This window comes from Gopherus evgoodei, chromosome 1, assembly GCF_007399415.2.
Source record: "Gopherus evgoodei ecotype Sinaloan lineage chromosome 1, rGopEvg1_v1.p, whole genome shotgun sequence".
Taxonomy (NCBI): Eukaryota; Metazoa; Chordata; order Testudines; family Testudinidae; genus Gopherus; species Gopherus evgoodei.
The window spans coordinates 110585977-110611503 of record NC_044322.1 but is presented as its reverse complement, the minus strand read 5'-3'; the positions used below and the strand labels follow the sequence as shown (position 1 = coordinate 110611503).

Below are 25527 nucleotides of genomic sequence, written 5' to 3'. Positions count from 1 at the left end.
GTCCCACACGACATTCTGATAAGCAAACTAGGGAAATATGTTATAGCTGAAATTACTCTAAGGTGGGTGCATACTCAGTTGAAAGACCATACTCAGAGTAGTTTTCAATGGTTTGCTGTTAAACTGGGAGGGCATATCTAGTGGAGTCCCTCAAGGGTCTGTCCTGATACTTTTCAACACTTTGACTAATGACTTCTATAACGGAGTGGAGAGTATGCTTATAAATAGGGCTGTCAAGTGATTAAAAAAATTAATTGTGATTAATCACACTGTTAAAGCAATGATGGAATACCATTTATTTAAATATTTTTGGATGTCTTCTACATTTTCAAATATATTGATTTCAATTACAGCTCAGAATACAAAGTGTACAGCGCTCATTTTATATTTACTGTTGATTACAAGTGTTTCCACTGTAAAAAGACAAAATAAATAGTATTTTTCAATTCACCTAATACAAGTACTGTAATGCAATCTTTTTATCATGAAAGTTGAACTTACAAATATAGAATTATGTACAAAAATACTGCATTCAAAAATAAAACAATGTAAAATTTTAGAGCTTACAAGTCCACTCAGTCCTACTTCTTGTTCATCCAAATCGCTCAGACAAACAAGTTTGTTTACATTTGTAGAAGATAATGCTGCCCACTTCTTGTTTACAGTGTGACCTGAAACTGAGAACAGGTGTTCTCACGGCACTGTTGTAGCCAGCATCGCAAGATATTTATGTGCTAGATGCTCATGCTTCAGCCACCATTCCAGCGGACATGTGTCCATGTTGATGATGGGTTCTGCTCAAAAAACATCCAAACCAGTGGAGACCAACGATGTTCATTTTCATTTTGTGAGTCAGATGCTACCAGCAGAAGGTTGATTTTCTTTTTTGGTGGTTTGGGTTCTGTAGTTTCTGCATTGGAGTGTTGCTCTTTTAAGACTTCTGAAAGCATGCTCCCTACATCCTTTCTCTCAGATTTTGGAAGGCACTTCACATTCTTAAATCTTGGGTCGAGTGCTGTAGCTATTTTTAGCAATCTCACATTGGTACCTTCTTTATGTTTTGTGAAATCTGAAGTGAAAGTGTTCTTAAAATGAACAACATGTCCGGGTCATCACCCGAGACTGCTATAACATGAAATATATGCCAGAATGCAGGTAAAACAAAGCAGGAGACATACAGTTCTCCTCCAAGGAGTTCAGTCACAAATTTAATTAATGCATTATTTTTTTAACAAGCGTTATCAGCATGGAAGTATGGCCTCTGGAATGGTGGCTGAAGCATGAAGGGGCATACGAATGTTTAGCATATCTGACGCACAGATATCTTGCAATGCTGGCTACAAAAGTGCCCTGTGAACACCTTATTCTTATTTACAATGTCACCTGAAAGTGAGAAGCAGGCAGCAATATCTCCTGTAAATGTAAACAAACTTGTTTGTCTTAGCTATTGGCTGAAAAAGAAGTAGGACTGAATGAACTCGTAGCCTCTGAAGTTTTAATGTTTTGTTTTTGAGTGCAGCTATATAACAAAAAAATCTACATTTGTAAGTTGCACTTTCAGGACAAAGAGATTGCACTACAGTACTTGTATGAGGTGAACTGAAAAATACTGTTTCTTTTGTTCATATTTACAGTGCAAATATTTGTAATCAATATATACACTTCGATTTCAATTACAACTCAGAATACAAGATATATATGAAACTATAGAAAAGGATCCAAAATATTTAATACATTTCAATTGGTAGTCTCTTATTTAACAGCGCAATTAAAAATGCGATGAATTGCGATTAATTTTTTCGAGTTAATCGTGTGAGTTAGCTGAGATTAATTGACAGCCCTACTTATAAAATTTGCAGATGACACCAAGATGGGAGGGGTTGCAAACACTCAAAGGACAGGAGTAGAGTTCAAAATAACCTATTCTAGTATAACCCCATAGGGTAGACACAGTATGCAGTGATGGAAGGGTTTTATTGTGTTGCTGTAGGAGTACTTCCTCCCTGAGCAACAATAGCTAGATCAACAGAAATATTCTTGGATTGACCTAGCTTTGTCCACATGAGGGGTTAGGTCAGCATAGCTACAGTGCTCAGAGGTATGGATTTTTCACAGCCCTGAGCACTGTAGCTATGACAACCTAAATTTTAAGTGACAGAGTCCTGTGGCACCTTATAGACTAACAGACGTATTGGAGCATAACCTTTCGTGGGTGAATATTCTCATGCGTCTGACAAAGTGTGTATTCACCCACGAAAGCTTATGCTACAATAGTCTTAGTCTATAAAGTGCCACAGGACTCTGTCGATTTTTATGGATCCAGACTGACATGGCTACCCCTCCGATACTTAAATCCTAAGTGCAGATTTAGGCCTTAGTGGATGTCTGCAGGCTCTGGAAGTGGTGCATTGATTCACTTTCTGAAGGTTGCCTTTGCAACTATAAAGATTCTCTCCCACGACCATCAGTTTTTTATTTAGATTTATAATAGACAAAAAAGTATCAGGAACTTTAGATGCCTTTAACTGTGTTTACAAACAAATGTAAACATAAAAGCAAAAACTTGAGGCCCTGAGTGACAACCTCATTCTTTTGGGTGTGAGCCCTTTGGTCTTGTCAGTGCCTTCCCTATGATGGTAAATTGCAGCAAATTTTCACCATGTGACAGTTGTTTTTTTAATGCCCTTTGGATGTGAAATTCTGCTAAGCAGGCTATATGTTGTTCAAAATTTACATCCACTGGTTCATGTCATTAAATATTCCAGATGTTTCTAAAAAATTAAATATTGTATATATCCATACACAACAGCTCTTTTTGCAAAGTTTAGGATAACGGCAGGAGTGAGCTCTCAGTGTGGCCAGTTATGCTTAAGTTCCTGGAATTTAGTCTGAGCAGGCCTATATGTAGAAACTGTAGGATGCAAGCGTTGATTTTCTTTTTAAATGTTCCATTATCTTAACATTGAATAACTTTCATTATTGACTGGCCTACAAAATTTTCTTTTTTATAATCTAAAGTCATTGTTAGTTTATTAGGAGCTGTTTGAAACTGTGTTTTCTTCTGTGTTTCCTAGGTCAGTGTGGTCACTGAGTACTGGTATGGGGCTATATGCTGTAGATAGAAATAGGAAATTGCAGTAAAATTTATGTTGTCAGCACCCTGTAAGTGTGTCAGTATTAGCTGAGAAATCCAGGTTACTTCCTGTTGTAGCAAATATAAATGACTCAGTCTGACACAGTAAAGCTTTTGAATTAGCTTTTTCTTTTTCTTTTTTTATCCTCTTCTCACTCTTCACATGGCTATTTTAATGTGTTTTCTTTTTAGATAACTGGTTTGTTTTTATCTACCTACCACAGCTCCATATGGAGCTATTTCTTTGTGGGTGGTGTAATGACTAGTCATGTCATATTAACAAAAGATGCAGGAATTGTCTCATGAGTTTACACGCCCATTTTCCCATATGTCTCTTACCAAAAACATTTGGAGCCTTTCCTTATGGTGTTTCTGCAGAGCTAAGCCAACCACTTCCACCACATTAGAGTTTATGGAGAGTCACTGTGGTACAGTGATGATCTCTGCTTCCCTTTTCATTGAAATCACACTTTCATCTGTACGACAAATACTTCAATCCTGGAGTTCATGTTTGAATCATAGATTTATTTTTTTTAACACCAGAAGAGACCATTATGATCTAGTCTGACCTCCTGCATAACACAAGCCAAAGAAACTCACTCGGAAAATTCTGCATCAACCCCATAACTACAGTTTAATTAAACAGAAGAGGTTTTGGTACAGATGAATATATGGTGCACAAAGGGAGCTATTTTTTTTTCTGATCACTAAGGAGAAGTATACTGTGCCACCCAAACTCAAGAAAACGCTACTACCTGTGTATCAGTACAGTGTTCCTATCTTTCTTAGAGGCAGGCACCAAAGTCCTCCTCTATCTAACATGGAGTTGAACTAGCATCTACTTCATCCAGGTAACATACTCTTTATTAGAAGTGTAACTGATAAAGGGCAACACCCAGGTCTTTCCTCTAGATCCTAATATTTCCTTTTGGGGTCAGTACTTTGGGAATTGAATCTCTTAAAGTTCTTGCTGGGATTATAAGGGAACCGACCAACTTTCTCAGGCTCAGATTTCAGTATATTTGCTAAGTCTTGAGCCTTCTGTGTTGGGGCAGGTGTTGGAGAGGCTTTACCCGTAGATGTATCTCTACCTAAAGGAGTCATGTGAGAAGGGGGAGGACCCATAGCAGCCTTCTCCCAGTGACTGTAAAAGTATTCTCACATATGGGTCAATCTGATACTTTGGACCACTGAGTTGTAGGGAAGACAGAGCAGAGGCACAGTGACTGAGTTCTGCATTCTGTGAGCTGGGGGAAAATAAATCCTTATCTCCCTCTCACTGATTTATATTACTGGGGACCTGAACACCAAATCTATCAAATTTGCCCTGGAGAGTGGAACTTCCTTAGGAGGTCTGCATGAAATGGAGCCTTTCAAGTACACCTGGTGATTGCCTGGGAGAGCAGAGATCAGGGACTACTATGTCAGCTTCAGGGACTTTCTGGCCCTTAGAGCTGATGCCCTCTCTCAGCTGTGGGCAGGTTTTTGCAAAGGGTTGCAAGGCCTCTTGCCCTAGCCATCGTAATGTCTCCATCCTAGGCCTGGCAGATGTGGTGATTAGAATTGTTAAATTTAATTTGAATGCTTCCTGTATCTTCCACCTGGGATTTGTTTTGTCATATAGTTCACCAGGAAAACTTGACAAGACCTTTTTTTAGAGTGATTTTTCAGACTTTTGGATTCACCATGGTTCTGCCTATGTTTAATCTACACCTCATGATCTTATTACTGAGTCCAGAAGTTGGAGTATCTTTAAGGTTTGCTTGGTATAGGACTAGAGAGGTTAATCTCACCAGTGCACCAGGCCTTCTGGGTCTTGTCAAGGATGGTCTGAGTAAAGGTTTGAATCTTAGCTCTTGGATGACACAGTTGTTCAAAGGGTCAGGCTTAATTGTTCCTTGGTTAATTTACACCCAAAGATGATCAAAATCATAGAGACAGCAGCCAGGTTCAGAATGAGGCCTCTTTCTTCCTGGGACCTGAAGCTTGTCCTGAACATTCTAATGGATCCTACTTTTGAGCGCTAAGCACTAATGTTTGAGAGTTTACCTGTGCTCAGGACTATTTTCCTATGGACAATTTCTGTTCCAGAAGAGTGGAGGAACTTTCAATCATTTCATCTAGCAGTCCCTCCATTTCCCACCAGGAAACAGTGGTCAGATTGGTCTTTGTGGCTCTGCTAAAAATCTCTTCACCTATACACCTAGTTCAAGGGCGTGTCCTTTCTTCATTCTGCTACTTTACCAGAAATGAGTAAGAGAAATTTGATTGTGAGACAGCATTCAGGTTCATATTTCAAAGGTATCCTTGATTAAGCGATAGATCATCTTTGGATGAGGACTCCAAGAAGTTTGCATCCTCCATAAGTAGATGGTATTACGAGCTCTTCTTTTTAATTACAGCAGCATCTTTAGCTTCCACAATAGTAATCACTGAGTAGACTGTTTGGGTCTGCAACTCTCTGAAAGTTTACTTCAACATTGATGGGGGAATCATCTTTGTACAATTAGTATTAGTACTACTAGTATTGAAAAAGCTACAGCATATATGTTTGTACTTTCTTTGTCTTTTACAGTGTTTGTCAGAATAACAGGATAGATGCTTGTTCTATCTAGGTACTCTGTGCACCTCCCAAGTATTTAAAAATAGAAATAACAATCTTCCTTACAAACCTATAGGAGAGCTAGCTTAGAGGTTGTTTGTGAGAAGAGAGTGGATATGTTCTGTATGTGGATGAAGAAATTTATTGAGGAGAAAGCTAAATTGAATCAATAGATTCTGTATTTAGTCCTGAAAGTGGGTAGTTCCATGATTGTTCATTTCTCTTATGTGTGTGTGTTTTGGTAATGTCTGCACTGCACTTTTGTCGCTAAAACTTTTGTCACTCGGGAGTGTGAAAAAACCACACCCCTGAACAACAAAAGTTTTAACGATGAAAAGCACCAGTATGAACATTGCTTCATCAGTGGGAGATGCTCTCCCAGCTGATGAAGCTGCGGCACCCATTCGGGGTTGTTTTATTTTGTCGTCAGGAGAGCTCTCCCCTGGTGCCAAAGAGTGGCTACACTGCTTACCCTACAACGACGCAGCAGCAGCACCACAGCCATGCCATTGTAAGATAAGCAGTGTAGACATAGCCTTAGTCTGTTTTCTTCCATTTCACTTTTTTCTTGCTGGTATTCTGAAAAGCATGTCAATCTGTGAAAGCACTGGTGTAAGACACAGTTCTTTGATGCTAGATTCTGCCAGTAATTAGGGAATGGCTTACTAATATTAGTAATGCCTCATGTTCTGCTTCTTTGGTCTTCTGTTTAGGTAAATTTTTCTATTAGTCTTTGAGAATGTGGCAGACAGGTTTCAGGGGTGAACTGTACTGGTGGTGAATCTTGCCTGGCAATATGGAGAGTTGTTTATTTCTGTCTGTAAGCTGGAGCAAAGGGTTCTTTTTTCCACATCCATTATGAGCAAGCTTTTAATTTAAAGTCAAGTATTATGATTAATCAGAAGTGGAAAGGCAAAGGAGGGATTCAGTTGCTCATCACATCTTGCACATAATCAGTTGACTTATTTTGAGAAAATCCTGTTCTTTTCAGGCACATGAGCCAGATTTTACTGCAGTTTATCAGAAAGACTATTTGAAACAAAAAATAGATGTGACTATGCTGTGAAGCTTTTGTTTGAGCTGTAGGAGAAAAAAAGTCATCTCGTATGAAGTTACAGTCAGGGAACGAGAGGAAAAAGACCAAAGGAAACCAATCCAGGGCACCTTGCAGAAAAAAATAACACCCAGGAGTTTGAATACATTGCAAGCTTAACATACGTTTACACAGCAAAAAAAACCATCATGGCAGCAAGTCTCAGAGCCCGGGTTAATTGACTCGGGCTTACCTTGCGATGCTAAAAATAGCAGTGTAGACATTTGGCCTCAGGCTGGATCCCAAACTCAGAAATCTGGCAAGGGAGGAGGGTCTCGGGTCCACCTAATGTCTACACTGTTATTTTTAGTCCCATGCTACCATAAACCCAAGTTAGTTGGCCCAGGCTCTGAGACTTGCTGTGGCAGGGTGTATTTTTTTTTTTTTGTTTTGTTATGGAGACATATCCTGACTTTCTTATGTGTGCAGACCCTTTACATGTAAGGATAATGAATGGTGCAATCTGCTTACATGTATGACACTTAGCCATAGGAGTCACTTTCTAACTCCGATGTTTTGAGGCTGACGGTGTTGTGAAGGGGGATATGTTGCATGGTATGATTGCTATTCTCTTTCTTTCGTAGTCCTAGAATAAGTTCAGAAGTAGTGGGAAAAGACAGTCCAGAATGAGGTGCTAACGTTCTCTCCTCCCTGCTTCTTTCTCAGACTAGCTACATCTATGCTATAGTCATGTTTTTAATGAAGTTGTAGCTTCTTGGGAATATGTCTTTAGAATTTTCTGATGAGGTTGAGGAAATCTCATGCTGCCCTTTATTTTGTCGGTGTAAAAATAATATGTGATCATGTAATTAAAGATTGGATCAAAATGCATAAGCTTCTCTTGAGGGCATTCTGTCCCCCCCCCCAATTAAATATTTGGCACCAAAAAAATTACAAATTCTCATACAATATTTTAAAATTCTGCAAGTTTTATTTGTCAATATATAAATGCAGACACTCCAGCATGGCAGTGGGGAGCACAGGCCACTGACAGCACGAAGGTGGGAGATCACCCTGTAGTGTCCTCATCCTGGGGGCACAGACTCAGTGGTGAGGCTGCACCTGACCCTGACACAGCACAAGGCCTGGGCCTGCCCCACAGACACCCTGGGGCCTTGCTTCTCTGCACCAGGCACACGAGGAGTGGGACAGGCAGACTCATCCAGGCAGGATCCAAGTGTGCAGGGGCTCAGTGTGAGGGGATCCAGGTGTGCAGTAAGGATTCTGTGTGGGACAATCTGTGTGCGGGCAGCTCAGTGGGTTGTCTAGGTGTGGGGGGATCTAGATGCACAGAGGTTCATTGAGGAGGTTCCAGGTCCAGGGGTAATGAGACACAGCAGGGGCTTCCAGGTGGAAGTGGTTGGGGCTCAGTGGAGGTCTCAGCATGGGGGTCTGGGTGCTGGGGGAGTGGAGCTTGATGGAATGGGGGTCTGGGTGCAGCTAATTGGGGGTCAGTGGCCTGGGGGTCAAGGTGGTTCAGGGGGTGGGGTATCAGGGTGGGGGGCTGAGTGCAGAGAGTTCAGTGGGGGGGTGATCTGGGTGCAGGGGTGGGAGTCCAGAGGCAGTGGGTCTGGGTGGAGGGGGCTCTAGATGCAGGGATTGAGGTTCATTGGGATGGGGCTAGGGCAGTTCTGGGTATACAGGATGAGGCTTGGCAGGAGTGTCTGGGTATGGGAGGTCCAGATGCATAGGAATTGAACGGATGGAGGAGCAGCTCCCCATACAGTGACCCCTCCACCCGCAGCTGAGGAGTGATGGGGGCAGGAAGCAGGGGAGGATGCTGAACTTCCTGCAGCTGGGGGAGGTTTCTGGGGGTCGATTTGACACATCCCTAGCCACTCCTTGCAGGGGAAGAGGAAGTCACATTCTCTCCTGCCTCCAGCCCAGCTGGGACTAGCAGATAATCCCGGCCCAGGATAGGAGCCACTGCCTGGAGTGTCCCCATATCTGTGGTGATTTACCTCTCTGCCAGCTGCTCTGGGTTCCTGAAATGATGTACCTGCACAGCTAGGGAGTGGTGCATGACTGCTCTTGCAGCTTCCCTTTTCTTCCCTGTCAGAAAGTCATTTTTCTGCAAGGAGATGAAGAAATCTGCAGGGAACATGAATTCTGTGCACGTGCAGGAGTAATAAGCAGAAGGGGACTGAATTAAGGTTGCACAAGCAACCTAAGGAACATAAGAATGGCCATACTAGGTCTCACAGATGGTCCGTCTAGCCCAGTATTGTGTCTTCTGACAATGGCAGGTGCTAGAGGCTTCAGAGGGAATGAACAGAATAGGACAATTTATCAAGTGATCCATCCCATTTTCCAGGCCCAGCTTCTGGTAGCCAGAGGTTTTGAGACACCCAGAGCATGGGTTGCATCCCTGATCATATTGGCTTGGATGGACCTATCCTTCATGAACTTATCTAATTCTTTTTTAAATTCAGTTAAACTTTTGGCCTTCAAAGTATCACCTGACACTGAGTTCCACAAGTTGACTGTGTATTTTCTGAAGAAGTACTTCCTTTTGTTTGTTTTAAACTGCTGCCTGTTAATTTCATTGGGTGACCCCTGGTTCATGTGTTATGTGAAGGAGGTAAATAATACTTCCACATTCACTTTTTCCACATCATTCATGATTTTATAGACCTTTACCATATTCCCCCTTAGACTCTTTTTTAAGCTGAACAATCTCAGTCTTTTTAATCTCTCCTCACATGAAAGCTGTTCCATGCCCCTAATATTTTTTGTTGCTGTTCTCTGTACTTTTTTCAATTCTAATATATCTTTTTGAGATGGGACAACCAGAACTGCACACAATATTCAAGTTGTTGGGTTTACCATGGATTTATATAGTAGTGATATGATATAGTCTGTCTTTTTATCTATCCCTTTCCTAATGGTTCCTAACATTCTGTTAGCTTTTTTGACTGCTGCTGCATGATTAGCAGATATTTTCAGAGAACTATTCACAATGACTCCAAGATCTTCCTTGAGTGTAAAAGCTAACTTAGACCCCATCATTTTGTATGTGAACATTGAATTTCATCTACCATTTTGTTGCCCAATCACTCCATTTTGTGTAATTCCTTAGTAACTCTTCACAGTCAGCTTTGGACTTAACTGTCTTGAGTAATTTAGCATCTGCAAAGTTTGGCACCTCACTGTTTCACCCTTTTTTCCAGATCTCCTTTGTAAAAACAGACCATTTATTCCTCCCCTTTGTTTCCTAGCTGTTAACCAGTTACTGATCCATGTGAGGAACTTCCCTCTTATCCCATGACTAGGGCCCTACCAAATTCACGGCCATGAAAAACGTGTCACACACTATGAAATCTGGTCTACCCCTGTGAAATCTGATGTTTTGTGTGCTTTTACCCTATATTGTATAAGTTTCACAGGGAAGACCAGCATTTCTCAAATTGAGGGTTCTCACCCAAAAGGGAGTTACAGGGCGGTAGCAAGGTTATTTTAGGGGGGCCTCTCTTACTTCTGCGCTGCCTTCAGAGTTGAGTGGCTAGAGACCAGCAGCTGGTGGCCGGGGCACCAGCGGCTGGTGGCCGGGGCACCAGCGGCTGGTGGCCGGGGCACCAGCGGCTGGTGGCCGGGGCACCAGCGGCTGGTGGCCGGGGCACCAGCTCTAAAGGCGGTGGCCTGCCAGCAGCAGCACAGAAGAAAGGGAGACAATATCATACCATACCACCCTTACTTAGCACCGCCAGCAGCAGTGCAGCCTTCAGCTTCCATTCTCCAGCTGCCTAGATCTGAAGGCAGCGTTGCTGCCAGCAGCAACGCGGAAGTAAGAGTAGCAGTACCACAACCCCCACTACAATAACTTTGTGACACCCCCTACACACAACTCCTTTTTGGGTCAGGACCCCTACAATTACACCACCATGAAATTTTAGTTTTAAATAGTTTCATGAAATCATGAAATTTACAATTTTTAAAATCCTATGACTGTGAAATTGACCAAAATAGACGGTGCATTTGGTAGGGCCCTACCCATGACTGCTTATTTAATGAGGAACCTTGTCAAAATCTTTCTGAAAGTACACTATATCCACTGGATCACCTTGTCCATATCTTTGTTGACAACCCTCTCTTTCCCCCCTCCTCCTCCCCCTTAAGAATTATACATTGGTGAGACATGATTTCCCTTTAGAAAATCCATGTTGACTCTTCCCCAACTTATTTTGTTCATTTGTGTCTGATAATTCACTCTTAATTCTGGCATTTCTTAACTCTAAACTTCTGTATGGTGCAACCTTAACATTTTTTTAACGTAGATATTTTTGTGTCTATTTATAGGCAGAGCTGGTCGCACCAATTATACTTAAGGTTGCCCATGCACTTCCAATTATAAGACCACTTTCTATAAATACAGAAGAGGTCAGGGAAAGCAGTCCGTGCATAAACAGTATTACTTTTCTACTGTGGGCACTATAGCTTGTAGCAAGCAGCTCAACAAATAAACTGAAGGGTCTTCATAATAATGATGCTTATTTAAAGCAGCAAAGCTTTACAGAATCAGTAAGAAGATTAAGCTTCAACAGAAGAGAGAAAAATGCAATTACCAGGTTAGCCAGTTAATCTCAAAAGACAGAGCTGTAATAATAGTAGTCTAGTTGTTTTACAGCCATAAAATAAAGATGGGGAAGAATGTAACATTTATGGTGTTAAGAGCTTAATTAGCTTGCCAGCACGAAGTAGTCAGACTCAAATATTTTTCTGAATGATTTAAAGATTCTCAAAGAAGGTGAGTGCAGCTGTCAGGGGTTTTTTTTGTTTGTTTGTTTTTAAAGAGCAGTATTACTTCCTCCTCTTCTTTTAGTTTTAACTTTAGTAATATAAGTTGTAATTTTTTTTTGTTTTTATTCTCTGAAAAGGAAACAACTGTAAAATTGAACACCGCTACATAAAGAGCGTTTTTGTTAAGTGGTTCAAGACAGGTGGGACTTTTCCCTGTGGCCAATGCCTCCTGTAGTCCTAAAGCTCTCCTCTTGCACAGCAAGTCGTACTAGTTCATATTAACCTTAAACCCTGGTTTTAGGAGGAAGCAAAGGAAGTAGCTCTGCAACCAACTTCTTGCTGCCATGTTTTTTAAACTCTGTGAATGTGCCTCATCCAGATGCTTTATTCCCTATATCAATTTGCAAACCTGAACAAATCACATCTCGTTTTTCTCTTCTGTAGGGAGTGAATGCTAGCCGAAATCAGTGGAGCCTTTCCATTGACTGCAATGGGGGTTTTGTCAAGCCCTAAAATGGGTTAATAGTGCTTGCCCACTTTTATCAAAACTCATTGTGACCTGTGGATGAAAAGCACAGTATGCTAATATTTAATATATTGCATATTTCTCACATCCCAGCCTCTTGTTACATTGTCCATCTAGTCAAGAATGGGTTGGGCATATAGCTTTTGTGGAGAGCCCAATGGTATTGCTGCTGGGTAAACCATAGAATGTCACTACAATATAATGTCCTGTTTTTTAATCCCCATGTTGACTATGCTGATTTGGTAGCACTTCCATCCCCTGATTGCCCAGGGAGGAAGAGGCTGCACCAATGGATATTTTAAATATATTTTTATATTTTTAAGTGTTATAGGATCATAAGCTAAGTATGAGTCAACAGTGTAATACTGTTGCAAAAAAAAAAAAGGTAACATTCTAGCATGTATTAGCGGGAGTATTGTAAGCAAGACACAAGAAGTAATTCTTCCATTCTACTCCATACTGATAAGGCCTCAACTGCAGTACTGTGTCCATTTCTGGGCACAAAATTTCAGGAAAGATATGGACAAGTTGGAGAAAGACCAGAGGAGAGCAGTAAAAATGAGTACAGATCTAGAAAACATGACCTATGAGGGAATATTGGGAAAAAATGGGTTTGTTTAATGTGGAGAAGAGTGTCTGAGGGTGGATGTAACTGTTTTCAAGTATATAAAAAGTCATTACAAGGAGGAGGTAGAAAAATTGTTCTCCTTAACCGCTAAGGATAGGACAAGAAGCAATGGGCTTAAATTGCAGCAAGGGAGGTTTAGGTTGAATGTTAGGAGAAATTTCCTAACTGTCAGGGTAGTTAAGCACTGGAATAAATTGCCTAGGGAGGTTGTGGAATCTCTGTCATTGGAGGTTTTTAAGAGAATGTTAGACAAATACCTGTCAGGGGTGGTCTAGATAGTACTTAGGTCCTGCCATGAATGCAGGGGAATGGACTAGAAGACCTCTCAAGGTCCCTTCCAGTTCTACGATTCTATGAAGATGGTGATTAACTTTTATAAACAATGGCAAATAGCATGGGGTTCTTTTCCAGTGTCCGATTGTGAAAACCTAGCATAATTAGTGAAAGTATACTGGCCTATATTTTTATAACACTTTTTAAGTATTTGTCTTTCTCTTGCAATTTCATGTAATGTTAGTTTTGTCCCAAAAGTAAAAAATCTTAAATTCATGAATGGCAACTGGTGAGCATGTCCTGCAGATATTAATGTTTGAGTGTTTATAAACAAAAAGCTCATGAGGATACTGTCTGTCTCCACAATGTAATCAGGTTTCTGTATCTCTTTGGAATTATCAAAATCTTGTTTAATACATGAATACTCACATTATATAGTTATAATTACCACTGAAGTGGCTGCATAAAGTGCAGAATTTGTATCCTTTTATTTTATTTGAAGTTAATTTTGTAATGTGTTATTACATCACTGTAGGTTTGGCTCCGGTCACCACAGTTTCAAGCTTAACAGAGTGAAAGTCACCTGTGCTACTTGCTTCAGATTTAGAGTCTCTAGGAACACACAAAGACCAAGGGTAGTGACCACACACACATTCACAAGTACAAGATCTAGTCTGTTTTACAAGTTTTATTAAAGTTATCATTACCCAAGTTGCAAATACGGTTATACTCACATCCTTAACAATAGTGTTAGGGTCTCATAGATTAATCATTAGTAGATGGATGGTTCCTGCTGGAGTTTCCCATAGGGAGCTCAATTTTCCTGCTCTGGGCAGCTCCTTTTTATAATGTGATTTTTATCTATACCTTATTAGCATTTACACATGTCATGCTGGTTAGGGCATGTGTTAGAAAAATGTGATTACTGGGCATCTTGTAAGCTAAACATTACTGTTAATTTTTCACAGTATCACCCATTGGTATATCTTTTCCCAGAATCTTGTGGCATAGGATCATTCTTTGGTCACTTATTTGTGTCAAGCATTTCTTATCTCCAAGGCCTAAAATTGCTAAGCTAAAATCTTACAGGCCTCAGCCTACAAAACTTGTGTTTCAGCCCTGCTTACTTAGATATCTAATATAGAATTATCCCTTCTAACTACTGATCAGTCTTATACTTCTATAATCCTACAACATAACTCTATTTAGCATACATTGATTATATATGACATAACGTATTAGTTAATCATAACCACACAGTAAATGAACAATAAACTAAAATCATTGGCTATACATTTGACAAAAGAGGTTAACACTGATAGAGAATACTTGCAGTTTCTCAAACTGCTTACTTGATTTGTGAGCTACCTCTTAGTTCAGCCTTCTAAGAACATGGTTAACTACCCCTTTAAAAAAGCCTGAAAGTCAATTTATTGGGGAGGAGGGAGGCAAAAATGGTGACATTAAGAGCATAAAAATCCTCTGCTCTTAAGATTCCTTGATAGAGTTCTGTATCTCAAAGCTTTTAGGGTACCAAACCTTGCAAGGGCTGAATCCATTACCTCCTCTCTCCTAATTATGTATTAGGAACTAAGTGCCTGCAACTAATATATTTGGTGTAAAATTAGCCTTTAATGCCTACATAGTGTGTGATTGTATTATATAGGCTGTATAACTGCTACATCCAGATGTTAAAAATAGGAGTATTATTTCTTCTTATTTCTCACAAAATTGTCTCAGGCAAAAGAGAGTCCTACTCTTCCTGTGGGATTTTTTTTATTGTTAATCTATCATCCTTAGTTACTCCTCTAGATTCATTCTTCCCAGATATCTATTTAGATGAGCTATTTAAGATGCTATGTGTATTTGGGCAATGGGAAAGGTGTTTTAAGAGCCCTGTGACCCATCCCTTTCATCCTTCATGCCTGGTTGGTCGTGATGCTATTGCAGGTTTTTACATTAGGTTCAGACCAATGTGACCAAACCATCAACAAGTCCAAAACAACAATGGATATGCTTCGCAGCCTACTTTAATTTTACCAACTATTTCTCTGTATCTTAATAGTGTAGTTTGCCATACACTAATAGACCACTGAGCAGCTGTTCTATACCATAACCAAAAAGACCTGTACATTTATTTATACTAAAATTATTCTAAACTTCTGGAGCTTCTAATTTAGATGAAAAGCTATTTCCAGAGATATGTTCTTCTTCTTCTATCTTTTCACCTATAAGACTTTCACCCTCAGAATATAATATGGGGGAGACTATGTAGATAAGACATAAGAATGGCTATACCGGATCAGACCCAATGGTCCATCTAGCTTAGTATACTCTCTTCCAACAGTGGCCAGTGCCAGATGCTTCAGAAGGAATTAACAGGACAGTTATCAAGTGGTCCATCCCATGTTGTCCGGCTCCCAGCTTTGGCAGTCAGAGGTTTAGGGACACCCAGAGCACAGGGTTGCTAATATCAACTGATGAACCTATCTTCCATGAACTTACCTACTTCTGTTTGAACCCAGTTATAATTTTGGCTTTCACAACACCCCAGCAATGAGTTCCACAGGTTGATTGTTATTGTGTAAAAAAAACTTCCTTATGTTTGTTTTAAACCTGCTGCCTGTTAGTTTCATTGGGTGATCCCTGGTTGTGTGTTATGTGAAGAGGTAAATAACGCTTACGCATTCACTTTCTCCACACTCTTCATGGTTTTATAGACTTTTATTGTATTCCTCTTCCCACCCCTCCCCTCCATCATCCATTTTCTAAGATGAACAGTCCCAGTCTTTTTAATCTCTCCTCATATGGAAACTCCTCTATACTCCTGATCATTTTTTGTTGCCATTCTCCGTACTTTTTCCAGTTCTTAATATATCTTTTTTGAGATGGGCTGACCAGAACTGCACGCAATATTCAAGGTGTGGGTGTACCAGGAATTTCATGTCTCTGACTCAAAGAATATTTCCAACACACCTCTGAACAACATACTAACCCAAAGAATCCTTCCTACCAGCACTACAGAAAGAAGGATTCTGTGTGGACTCCTCCTGAAGATCAAAACAGCAGACTGGACTTCTACATAGATTGCTTCTGTCATCGTGCATGGGCCGAAATTGTGGAAAAGCAGCATCACTTGCCCTGTAACCACAGTCTTGCTGAACCCAGCGCCATCAACAGCCTCAGGAACAACTCTGACATCATAATAAAAAAGGCTGACAAAGGAAATGCTGTCGTCGTCATGAATAAGTTGGAATATGAACAAGAGGCTGCTAGGCAGCTCTCTAATTCCACATTCTACAGTCCATTATCCTCTGATCCCACTGAGGATTACCAAAAGAAACTACAGCATCTGCTCAAAAAACTCCATGAAAAAGCACAGTAACAGATCTGTACAGAGACATGCCTAGAACCCCAACCAGGGTTTTTTTATTTGCTACCCAAGATCCATAAACCTGGAAATCCTGGACACTCCATCATCTCAGGCATTGGCATCCTAACAGCAGGATTGTCTGGCTATGTGGACTGTCTCCTCAAGCCTTGTGCTACCAGCACTCCCAGCTATCTTCTAGACACCACTGACTTCCTGAGGAAACTACAATCCATTGGTGATCTTCCAGAAAACACCATCCTGGCTACTATGGATGTAGAAGCCCTCTACACCAACATTCTTCACAAAGATGGACTACAAGCTATCAGGAACAGTGTCCCTGATAATGTCACGGCAAACCTGGTGGCTGAACTTTGTGACTTTTCCTCACCCACAACTATTTCACATTCAGGGACAATATATACCTTCAAATCAGCGGCACTGCTATGGGTACCCACATGACCTCCCCCCAGTATGTCAACATCTTTATGGCTGACTTAGAGCAGTGCTTCCTTAGCTCTCGTCTCCTAATGCCCCTACTCTACTTGCGCTACATTGATGGCATCTTCATCATCCGGACCCATGGGAAGGAGGCCCTTGAGGAATTCCACCATGATTTCAACAATTTCCATCCCACCATCAACCTCAGCCTAGACCAATCCACACAAGCGGTCCATTTCCTGGACGCTACTGTGCTAATAAGCAATGTTAACACAAACACCACCCTATACTGGAAACCTACTGACCACTATACTTACCTGCATGCCTCCAACTTCCATCAAGGATACACCACATGATCCATTGTCCACAGCGAAGCTCTGAAATACAACCACATTTGTTCCAATCCCTCAGACAGAGACAAATACCTACAAGATCTCTATTGAGCATTCTTAAAACTACAGTACCCACCTGCTGAAGTGAAAAGAACAGATTGACAGAGCCAAAAGAGTACCCAGAATCACCTACTACAGGACAGGTTCAACAAAGAAAATAAGAGAACGCCACTAGCCGTGATCTTCAGCCCCCAACTAAAACCTCTCCAGCGTATCATCAAAGATCTACAGCCTATCCTGAAAGACAATCCCTCACTCTCACAGATCTTGGGAGACAGACCAGTCCTTACTTACAGACAGCCCCCCAACCTGAAGCAAATACGCACCAGCAATCACACAACAAAAACGCTAACCCAGGAACCTATCCTTGCAAAAAGGCTGATGCCAACTCTGTCCACATATCTATTCAAGTAACACCATCATAGGACCTAATCACATCAGCTACGCCATCAAGGGCTCATTCACCTGCACATCTACCAATGTGATATATGCCATGATGTGCCAGCAATGCCCCTCTGCCATGTACATTGGCCAAACCGGACAGTCTCTACACAAAAGAATAAATGGACACAAATCTGACATCAGGAATCATAACATTCAAAAACCAGTAGGAGAACACTTCCACCTCTGTGGTCACTCAATAACAGACTTAAAGGTGGCAGTTTTGCAACAGAAAAGCTTCAAAAGCAAACTCCAATGAGAAACTGCTGAACTAGAATTAATTTGCAAACTAGATACCATTAACTTGGACTTGAATAGAGACTGGGAATGGCTGGGTCATTACACAAATTGAATCTATTTCCCTATGTTCAGTATCCTCACACCTTCTTGTTAACTGTCTGGAATGGGTCATCTTGATTACAAACTTTTTTTTTCTCCAAATGATTATAGCTCATCTCAATTAATTAGCCGCTTAGAGTTGATATGACAACTTCCACCTTTTCATGTTTTCTGTATGTATATGTATCTTTTTACTATATGTTCCCATTCTGTGCATCTGATAAAATGGGCTGTAACCCACGAAAGCTTATACTCAATTAAATTTGTTCGTCTCTAAGGTGCCACAAATTCTCCTGTTCTTTTAGTGGCATTAGGATATTTTCTGTCTTTTTATCTGTCCTTTTCCTAAAGTGGTTCCTAAGGTGATTTCATCTTATTTATGAAGATGCTTTTATGTCTGTACAATGGTTAAGTAAATAATCCCAAGACCTACACACTGAATCTAAGCCCACACAGAGAATGTTCTTGCAGGACATAAAACACCCGTGGCCTAAGGAATCTCATAACTTCTGAGTACTTCAAATTCATTGTAGTGGTTGTATGACTTCCCCCTGCAGCTTTTGGCAACTTTGTATTCCATGAGGAGATATGTTTTCTTTTTTTAAGTAGCCAAACATGTTTGAGGAAATAGGCCTAACTCAGGATCTCCCTAACTTCATATGCAGGTAATGTGTGCATGGTATGTGTATTATTGCAGGTATGGGTAGCAGCTGTTATCACTGAAGTTGAGCTCCAAATTCCATTCCTATCCCTATGTTTCAGTGGCTCATGACTTTATCCAATACATTCCTTTTGATGTGACATTTTTTTCATGCTTGGATTCTCAGCCCAAAGGAGAAAAATCAGGTCAGCCAATTTTGAGTTATTCAAGTACAAAAAGACTTTTTTCCAAATTTTCTGATTAAAAGTTTTTGCATGCTAAAAACTTCTTTAAATAGCTACAAAACTACAAAATGCAAAGTTGTAGGTTTCACAGAGACTTCAAAAAGCTGTTATTTCAGTGGTTTTAAAGTTATGAGCATGTAAAATAACCAATTTTGCTTATTTGCAGTGGAGTTTTTCTTTGAGTTTTGCAGTGCATTAAGGAAAAATGCTAATGATGCCCAGTAGTCCTTTAGTTTATTGGCACAGTTAACTCCATCGAGTTTAGAAGCTCTGATGAGGCTGGTAGAATGTAAAATTCCCAAATAATTCCATATCTCACTTCTACCTTTTTTGTGGGAGTGGGTGGGAGAGAAGAGTAGAGATTAAATGTAAAAAAAGGAAAAAAGAAAAAAAAGCGTTAATGCAACATTAAGTTTTTGAAAAATTGGACACTTAAGTGAGGAAAGTCCTAAGATTTATGTTCTCCCCCATGAATTTGATTGATTTTTTTTTTTTAGATCTCTCCATGCGTAGTATTTTTTCTATTCCTATGTTCTCTCTTAATGTAATTTTTAATGTAATTATTACTATACAGTATAAAATGTGTAAGATATGCAATGTGACCAAGTTAACACTGCAGGAACAAACTTAATTTTTGGAATGTTATGACTTTTGGAGATCTTGATTTTTGCAGTGCTAGGACTGAGGAATCTTAGAAATGTTGGGCTGGCAGGGATCTTGAGAAGTCATCAAGTCCAGCCCCCTGTGCTGTGCAGGGCCAACTAAACCTAAATCATCCCTGACAGTTGCTTATCCTTACTGTTGTTAAAAACTTACAAATGATGAAGATTATATAACCTCACCTGGAAGTCTATTTCAGAGTTTAACTACCCTTTTTTATATTTAGAATATTTGTTATTTTTCCTAATATCTAACCTAAATCTCCCCTGTTGGAGATTAAGCCCACTACTTCTTGTCTTATCTTCAGTGAACATGGAGAACAATTTATCACAATTCTCTTTATAAGAACCCTTAGCATATTTGAAGACTGTGACCAGGTCTTAGTCTTCTTTTCTCAAGACTAAAAATGCCCAGGTTTTTTAACCTTTCCTGATAGGTCAGAGTTTCTAAATCTTTTATCATTTTGAGAAATGGATTCTTCCTAATTTGTCCACGTCTTTCCTAATGGGTGATGCCCAGAACTGGACATAGTACTGCAGCTGAGGCATCACCAGTGCTGAGTGGAGTGGGACAGTTGCCTCTTGTGTCTTACATACAACACCCCTGATAATCATTAATGCTAACTTTACTACCCATTATGAATTTTTCTCTTTGCTATCTGCCTCAGAAATCACTACATAAAAGAGAATTTAGAAATATGAATGTGTAGTTCTACGTTCTGCATGAGAAGTATGCTTATCGTACATTGTTATATCAAGCCTGTCCTATATTTTTGTTGCCTACTGTGCAAGAGATTGCTTGCACATTCACACAGAGAATTCTCCTCAAAGTATAGTATTAATATTAGAATAACATTTAACATTTCCCAAAAAATTTTCACCATATTAAATACAATCTTGAAATAATCAAGTTCACTTTAATTAACAATAAACATTTTCATAATTGAATATATTTAAATATAGATGCTATAATAAATCAAATAAAGCCACAGAGAACTTCTATCCCTTGAGTCCATAACAGGTGTATTTAATCTAATATTATAAAACTTTTCTCAGAAAAGTAGTGCTTTCCTATAATGTGCTTTCAATGTAAAATGTCATGTGGTGTTGGAAGGTTGATTTGTCTATATTGGAAAGGATAACATTTCATAATTATGAGCTGAGTGACCATTGCCAAAACCAATCAACTCATAATGAATCATAGAAACCATAATATTATTCACATTAGTTCCTCTGTTCATTCAATATTAAGTATACACAAGTAGTGGAATAAAATAGTTGTGTACAATATCCTCTTTGTACTAATGTCATTTTTGTTCTGACTATATTATATATTAACTCTTTCCAAATAAATGTTTGTCTTGGTGTGTTTTAAATAGTCATAATTTTTCTTACAATAAGTTCATGTATTGCATGATCGTGGACCATCATGTCCATAAAATGAGGAGATGAGTGCCAGATCATCACACAGCGAAGGTTGGAAATGTTCTATCAGAGTTTTTGCTTTTTCTTTAAATTTTTTGTTGTATTAAATGTTACCTTAATCTCTAAAGAACATAAGCTATTCAGTACGTTAGATTGCAAACAAAATGTTTTGGGAAAAGAAGGCACCTTACCTAGCAAGACTTTTTTTTGTTGTTTTTGTTTTCCTAAAGCCAGTCAGAGTTATAGGCTGAACCAGCTCAGTCTTAACTTAGTCCCATCTTATGAACGTATGACAATAGTTTCTTATGACAAACTCCCCCTCCCCACCTCCTCACACAGGTCCTTTTACTCATTCATTGTGCATTTCAGATAGAAAATGAAGCAGGATTCTTTGGTGTATGGGCCTTGAGTCCATAGCACCTCAGCCTTAGTGATTGTTGTAGCATGATGTGTAGCAAATGAGAGGAGTCTGCAGGAAGAGGAAGAATAGCTTTGTGATCAGAGCACTGGACTGAGATGTAGGAAAGACGGGCTCTGCCACAGATTTTTCTATCTGGAAATATAGTAGTTAGAGGGTGAAAATGGGGGATAACAACAGTAAGGATAGAAAAAATTCTGAAGCAGCTGTTTCATTTGCTTAGCACCATTCTTCTGCTGCACTGAACAAGGCAGGAATCCTGTGGAAAACAGTGTATGATGATATAATATAACCATTATGCATACAGTCAAGAGCACAGAGATGGAAGTGATTGGGCACCTTTACCTTTGTCAATTCCTGACTTTTTAGTGCTTCTCTTCACAACTTTAATGCAGTTGTTTGTATATTAGTATACATACATGCATATGTAAATACAGCCTGCTTTAACAATGTACCAAATACATCCACAACTTCCCTTTCAAACTTATGAATTGTCTTCAGTCCAAACGGTTGCTTTTGAACTGTGACACGACAGAGCTATAATAATCAAATCTGATATGTTAGTTACGTTCCTCTGCTGTAACTTGGTAGAGGTGGGGACTTTCTCTTTATTACCTTATCAGTACTTTCTCTAAAAGCTTCATTTTTTGTATACCTATATTTCTTACACTGACTGTGTGTGTGTAATTTGCTAGAGGCTTTTACTTCATTCTCCTGTTGTATAGAAACATACATGTTCTTATCTACAAGGATCACTAATAGTGGGGTCTAGGCATCATGGGAAGTTGGGAATGAATATAAGCCTTCAAGAAAGCATCCTTCCCCCCTACCCCTAATATAGCCTCCCTCTTCCATATGCGTGCACTGCATTACAGATTGCTTCCGCTGGAGGGTGTGGACTAAATTCTGAGTTTTTAAATGCTGGTCTTGGATAATTAATGTTGCTGTAGAACAAATAAGGTCACATATCCACATAATGTCTCATTAAGTATACTGTAGAGTAGAGGAGTATGGGCAAGGTAACACTTCCATCATAAACCTATGTTTTCAGCCAGAATTTCTGGATAATTTCTTACGGGCTAGGACTCCTGGACAAGTACACTGTAATTCTTGATTAAAACTAATCTCTCTCTCTCTCTCTCTCAGTAGATATTTGAAAAGAAGGCACTACTGCTAATAAAAGTTAGTGGAATGTCTCAACTTAACAAGCAGAACTACTTTGGGAGCCAAAAATCCCCTGTTCAGGTTCCATCTGAATGTATTATCCTCCCATCCCCAGTGAACTAAGCAAAGGACAGTCACTCATTTAACACATTGGTTACTTGGCTGAATTCTGAACTCCAGTATCCATGATATTAAAATTTTGCTTTATTCTTGCCATGATTCACTTAAGCAACTAACTACTGTAGTCCACAGGCCAGATTTTCAAGAGTTCTTTTAATTTAAATACCTCACCTTTTTTGGGTACCCAAATACCTTAAAACATTTACACCCAACTTTGAATGTATTTCATGTTGAGTACTTCAAAAGTGAGGCACCCAAAATCACTAGTTGCTTTTGATAAACCGTGACCTAGGTCTTTATATTGGGTATAGGCCTTCTTGTTGTAAGTGACTTGTAGGAAAGCTATACTGTCCATGAAGGTTGCTGCAGAAATATTGTGCTCCAGATGACTGAAGGCTTTTTTTTTTCCTTAAAAGCCCTAAGAAATGCCAGTCTAACACACAAAATGGGCAAGGAGACAAGGCATCTGGCATCTTTCAAACTGAAAATCTTGATTTTTGTGAATTTAAATCCAAACATTAATGTTAAATCAATACCATTTTCTTCATGTGAATTGCTTTTATGCATGTCTAGATGGATTCTGTATCAATACCTTTTACAAACTGGGGTTTAACCAGGGTTACTGATAATCACTGAGTGCTACCTATATAGGTAGAAGATCCATTAGCATGCTCAGTTATAACTTCAAGGTTTTGTTCCTCCTTTTATTCTTCTCTGTATGTAATTGGGATTCCTTTATGCCTGCGTTGTTCCGTATGCCATTATTACTATTGAATTGCTATCTTCAATGGTAATCAAACCAGGCTGCTTTGATTATATATAACTTCACAGGGAACCAGTACTTCAAAATGTGAGTTTTTGAAAAGCTTTCAAAAGGCTTTTATTACACGTTAAAAGTAACCGAGCAAAGTCACATGCAGTAGTATGACCTATTTAACTGTTGAGCACTCCAGATCCACACTTAACAAGTACATCTTTGTGACTGTATACCATGGAGTCATATCCTAGGCTTCTACATCTCAACACTCAGGCAGCTTTTTAACTGGGTCTTAAGACCATTAGTCATAAAAAGAGATTTTAAAACTGGCCAATACATTTGTATAGTGAGATGTATGGGTAAAATCAAAACTGAGAGCTGAATCGAGAGAGCTTTTTAAACTCTGAGAGTTTACTGTGTATAAAGCACTGTAAAATGTGATTTTTTTTTTGTCTTGTTTTTTGCAGATTTAGAAATGGCAATTGCATATTGGATTTAGTCTTATCAGGAAGGTTTTTAATTTTTAGATCTTTGGAATAAATTTTTTGTTGGTAAGTATATTTTTCTGTTCCTGTGTTTTATGCGCAATTGTAAGGCAAATCCCACAGCTTGTAAGATTGTGTTCCCAATGCGCGTGCACACCAAAAAAAAAAAAGAAAGAAAAGAAAAGACGAGAGTCCAGTGAATGACAGCAGTTTCTTTTTCCAGCATTTTGCTTTCCGAGAACTGATATGGAACATTGTTAATAGGCACTAATGAATCCTCTCTGTAATTCTCTCATGGGGGAAAGGGAAATGATACCTAGAGGCAGTTTCATAAGGTATGCCTGTTTAGCAGCACCCCCCACCCCCGCTATCTGAGCATGATGCTGCAACACACTCTTCTCAGTTTCCCCTTACTGGGTTTTCTGTCTCCCAGGAATTCATGTGGCTCAAAAGCTCCTCTTCATAACAACTTCTGAGCTCCCTTTACGTCTCTTTGCTCTGGGATAGAGTGTTAACTCCCTGAGTGTTTCTTATGACTCCCTCTCACAGTCTCAGCCTCTCTGGGCTACCTTTCCTCTTCTATGCTCTGGGATAAGATCTGCCCCTTCTTCCCTGGGGTTCTTCCAGAACTTACTTCAGAGGACCAACTTACTTCCTGTAGCTCTTCCTTCAGACTGAGTTCTCTCTGCCCTTTTATGAGGCCCTGTTATTTATCAGTCTGTCAAATGACTCCAATTAGTTAAGCCACCTTACACTGGGAGGCGGCTAATTATGGCAAAGGGGTGAAGGGAGCTGATTGAACAGGTCTGACTAGACCCAGGTCTCTTGGCCTTAAGGAGCAGGCCTTCCTAGTCTGGGAACCACTTGACCCTGTACTCTCTATTTGTGAGGCTGAAGATACAATCTAACTTCCTAAATTGTAGATTGAGCCCACACCCTGCCTATCCTCAGGCACATAGGCTTATCACAAGTGTGTTTTGTACCAAGCTAAAATGATCCATCTTTGTGATATTTATGCATACAATATCCTATTTTTAAATTTCAGTATTGTTGTGGCTGACTTGAGAGGTTGGGAGTCATTATTTTAAAATAAAAAATGGAGTGCATTTTTTCTGTTTGAGCAATTAGGTTGACTTCTTTTGTAGAAAGCAATCGTTAACAAAATGTAACAGTTACAGTATTTAAAAATATCAGTCTATTATCAGTACACTTCTGTAGGTGGTGGAAATAAAAGTTGTACAAAATTAGGCTTTAGAAACAAAGCCCAAAATACTGTCATTAAGCATCTGACTTAACTACTTTACTTCATTTACATGATATTTCCATACACTTAACATGGAAAATGTTTATCTTGAAAACATACAATTCTTGCAAACTTGACACCATCAAATTAGGCCTGAATAAAGACTGCAAGTGGCTGGCTGGGTCACTGCAAAAATAATTTTCCCTCTGTTGATATTCGAACCTTCCTGTCAACTGTTGGGAATGGGCCACATCAATCCTAATTGAACTGGCCTCATTAGCACTGCCCCCCGTCACTTGGTAAGGCAACTCCCATCTTTTCATGTGCTATATATTTATACCTACCTACTGTATTAATCTCCATGCATCTGATGAAGTGGGTTATAGCTCACGGAAG

The 25527-nt window shown here is 39.6% G+C and overlaps 1 protein-coding gene across 1 annotated transcript in view; it reads left to right on the top strand.

Annotated features, from left to right (window-relative positions):
- Positions 1–25527, top strand: part of DCUN1D2 (defective in cullin neddylation 1 domain containing 2) — a 59631-nt gene that overhangs the window by 20839 nt on the left and 13265 nt on the right. The window contains 2 exon segments of the mRNA XM_030569073.1: positions 23871–23950; positions 24012–24014. Coding sequence (XP_030424933.1) covers positions 23871–23950; positions 24012–24014 — 83 coding nt within the window.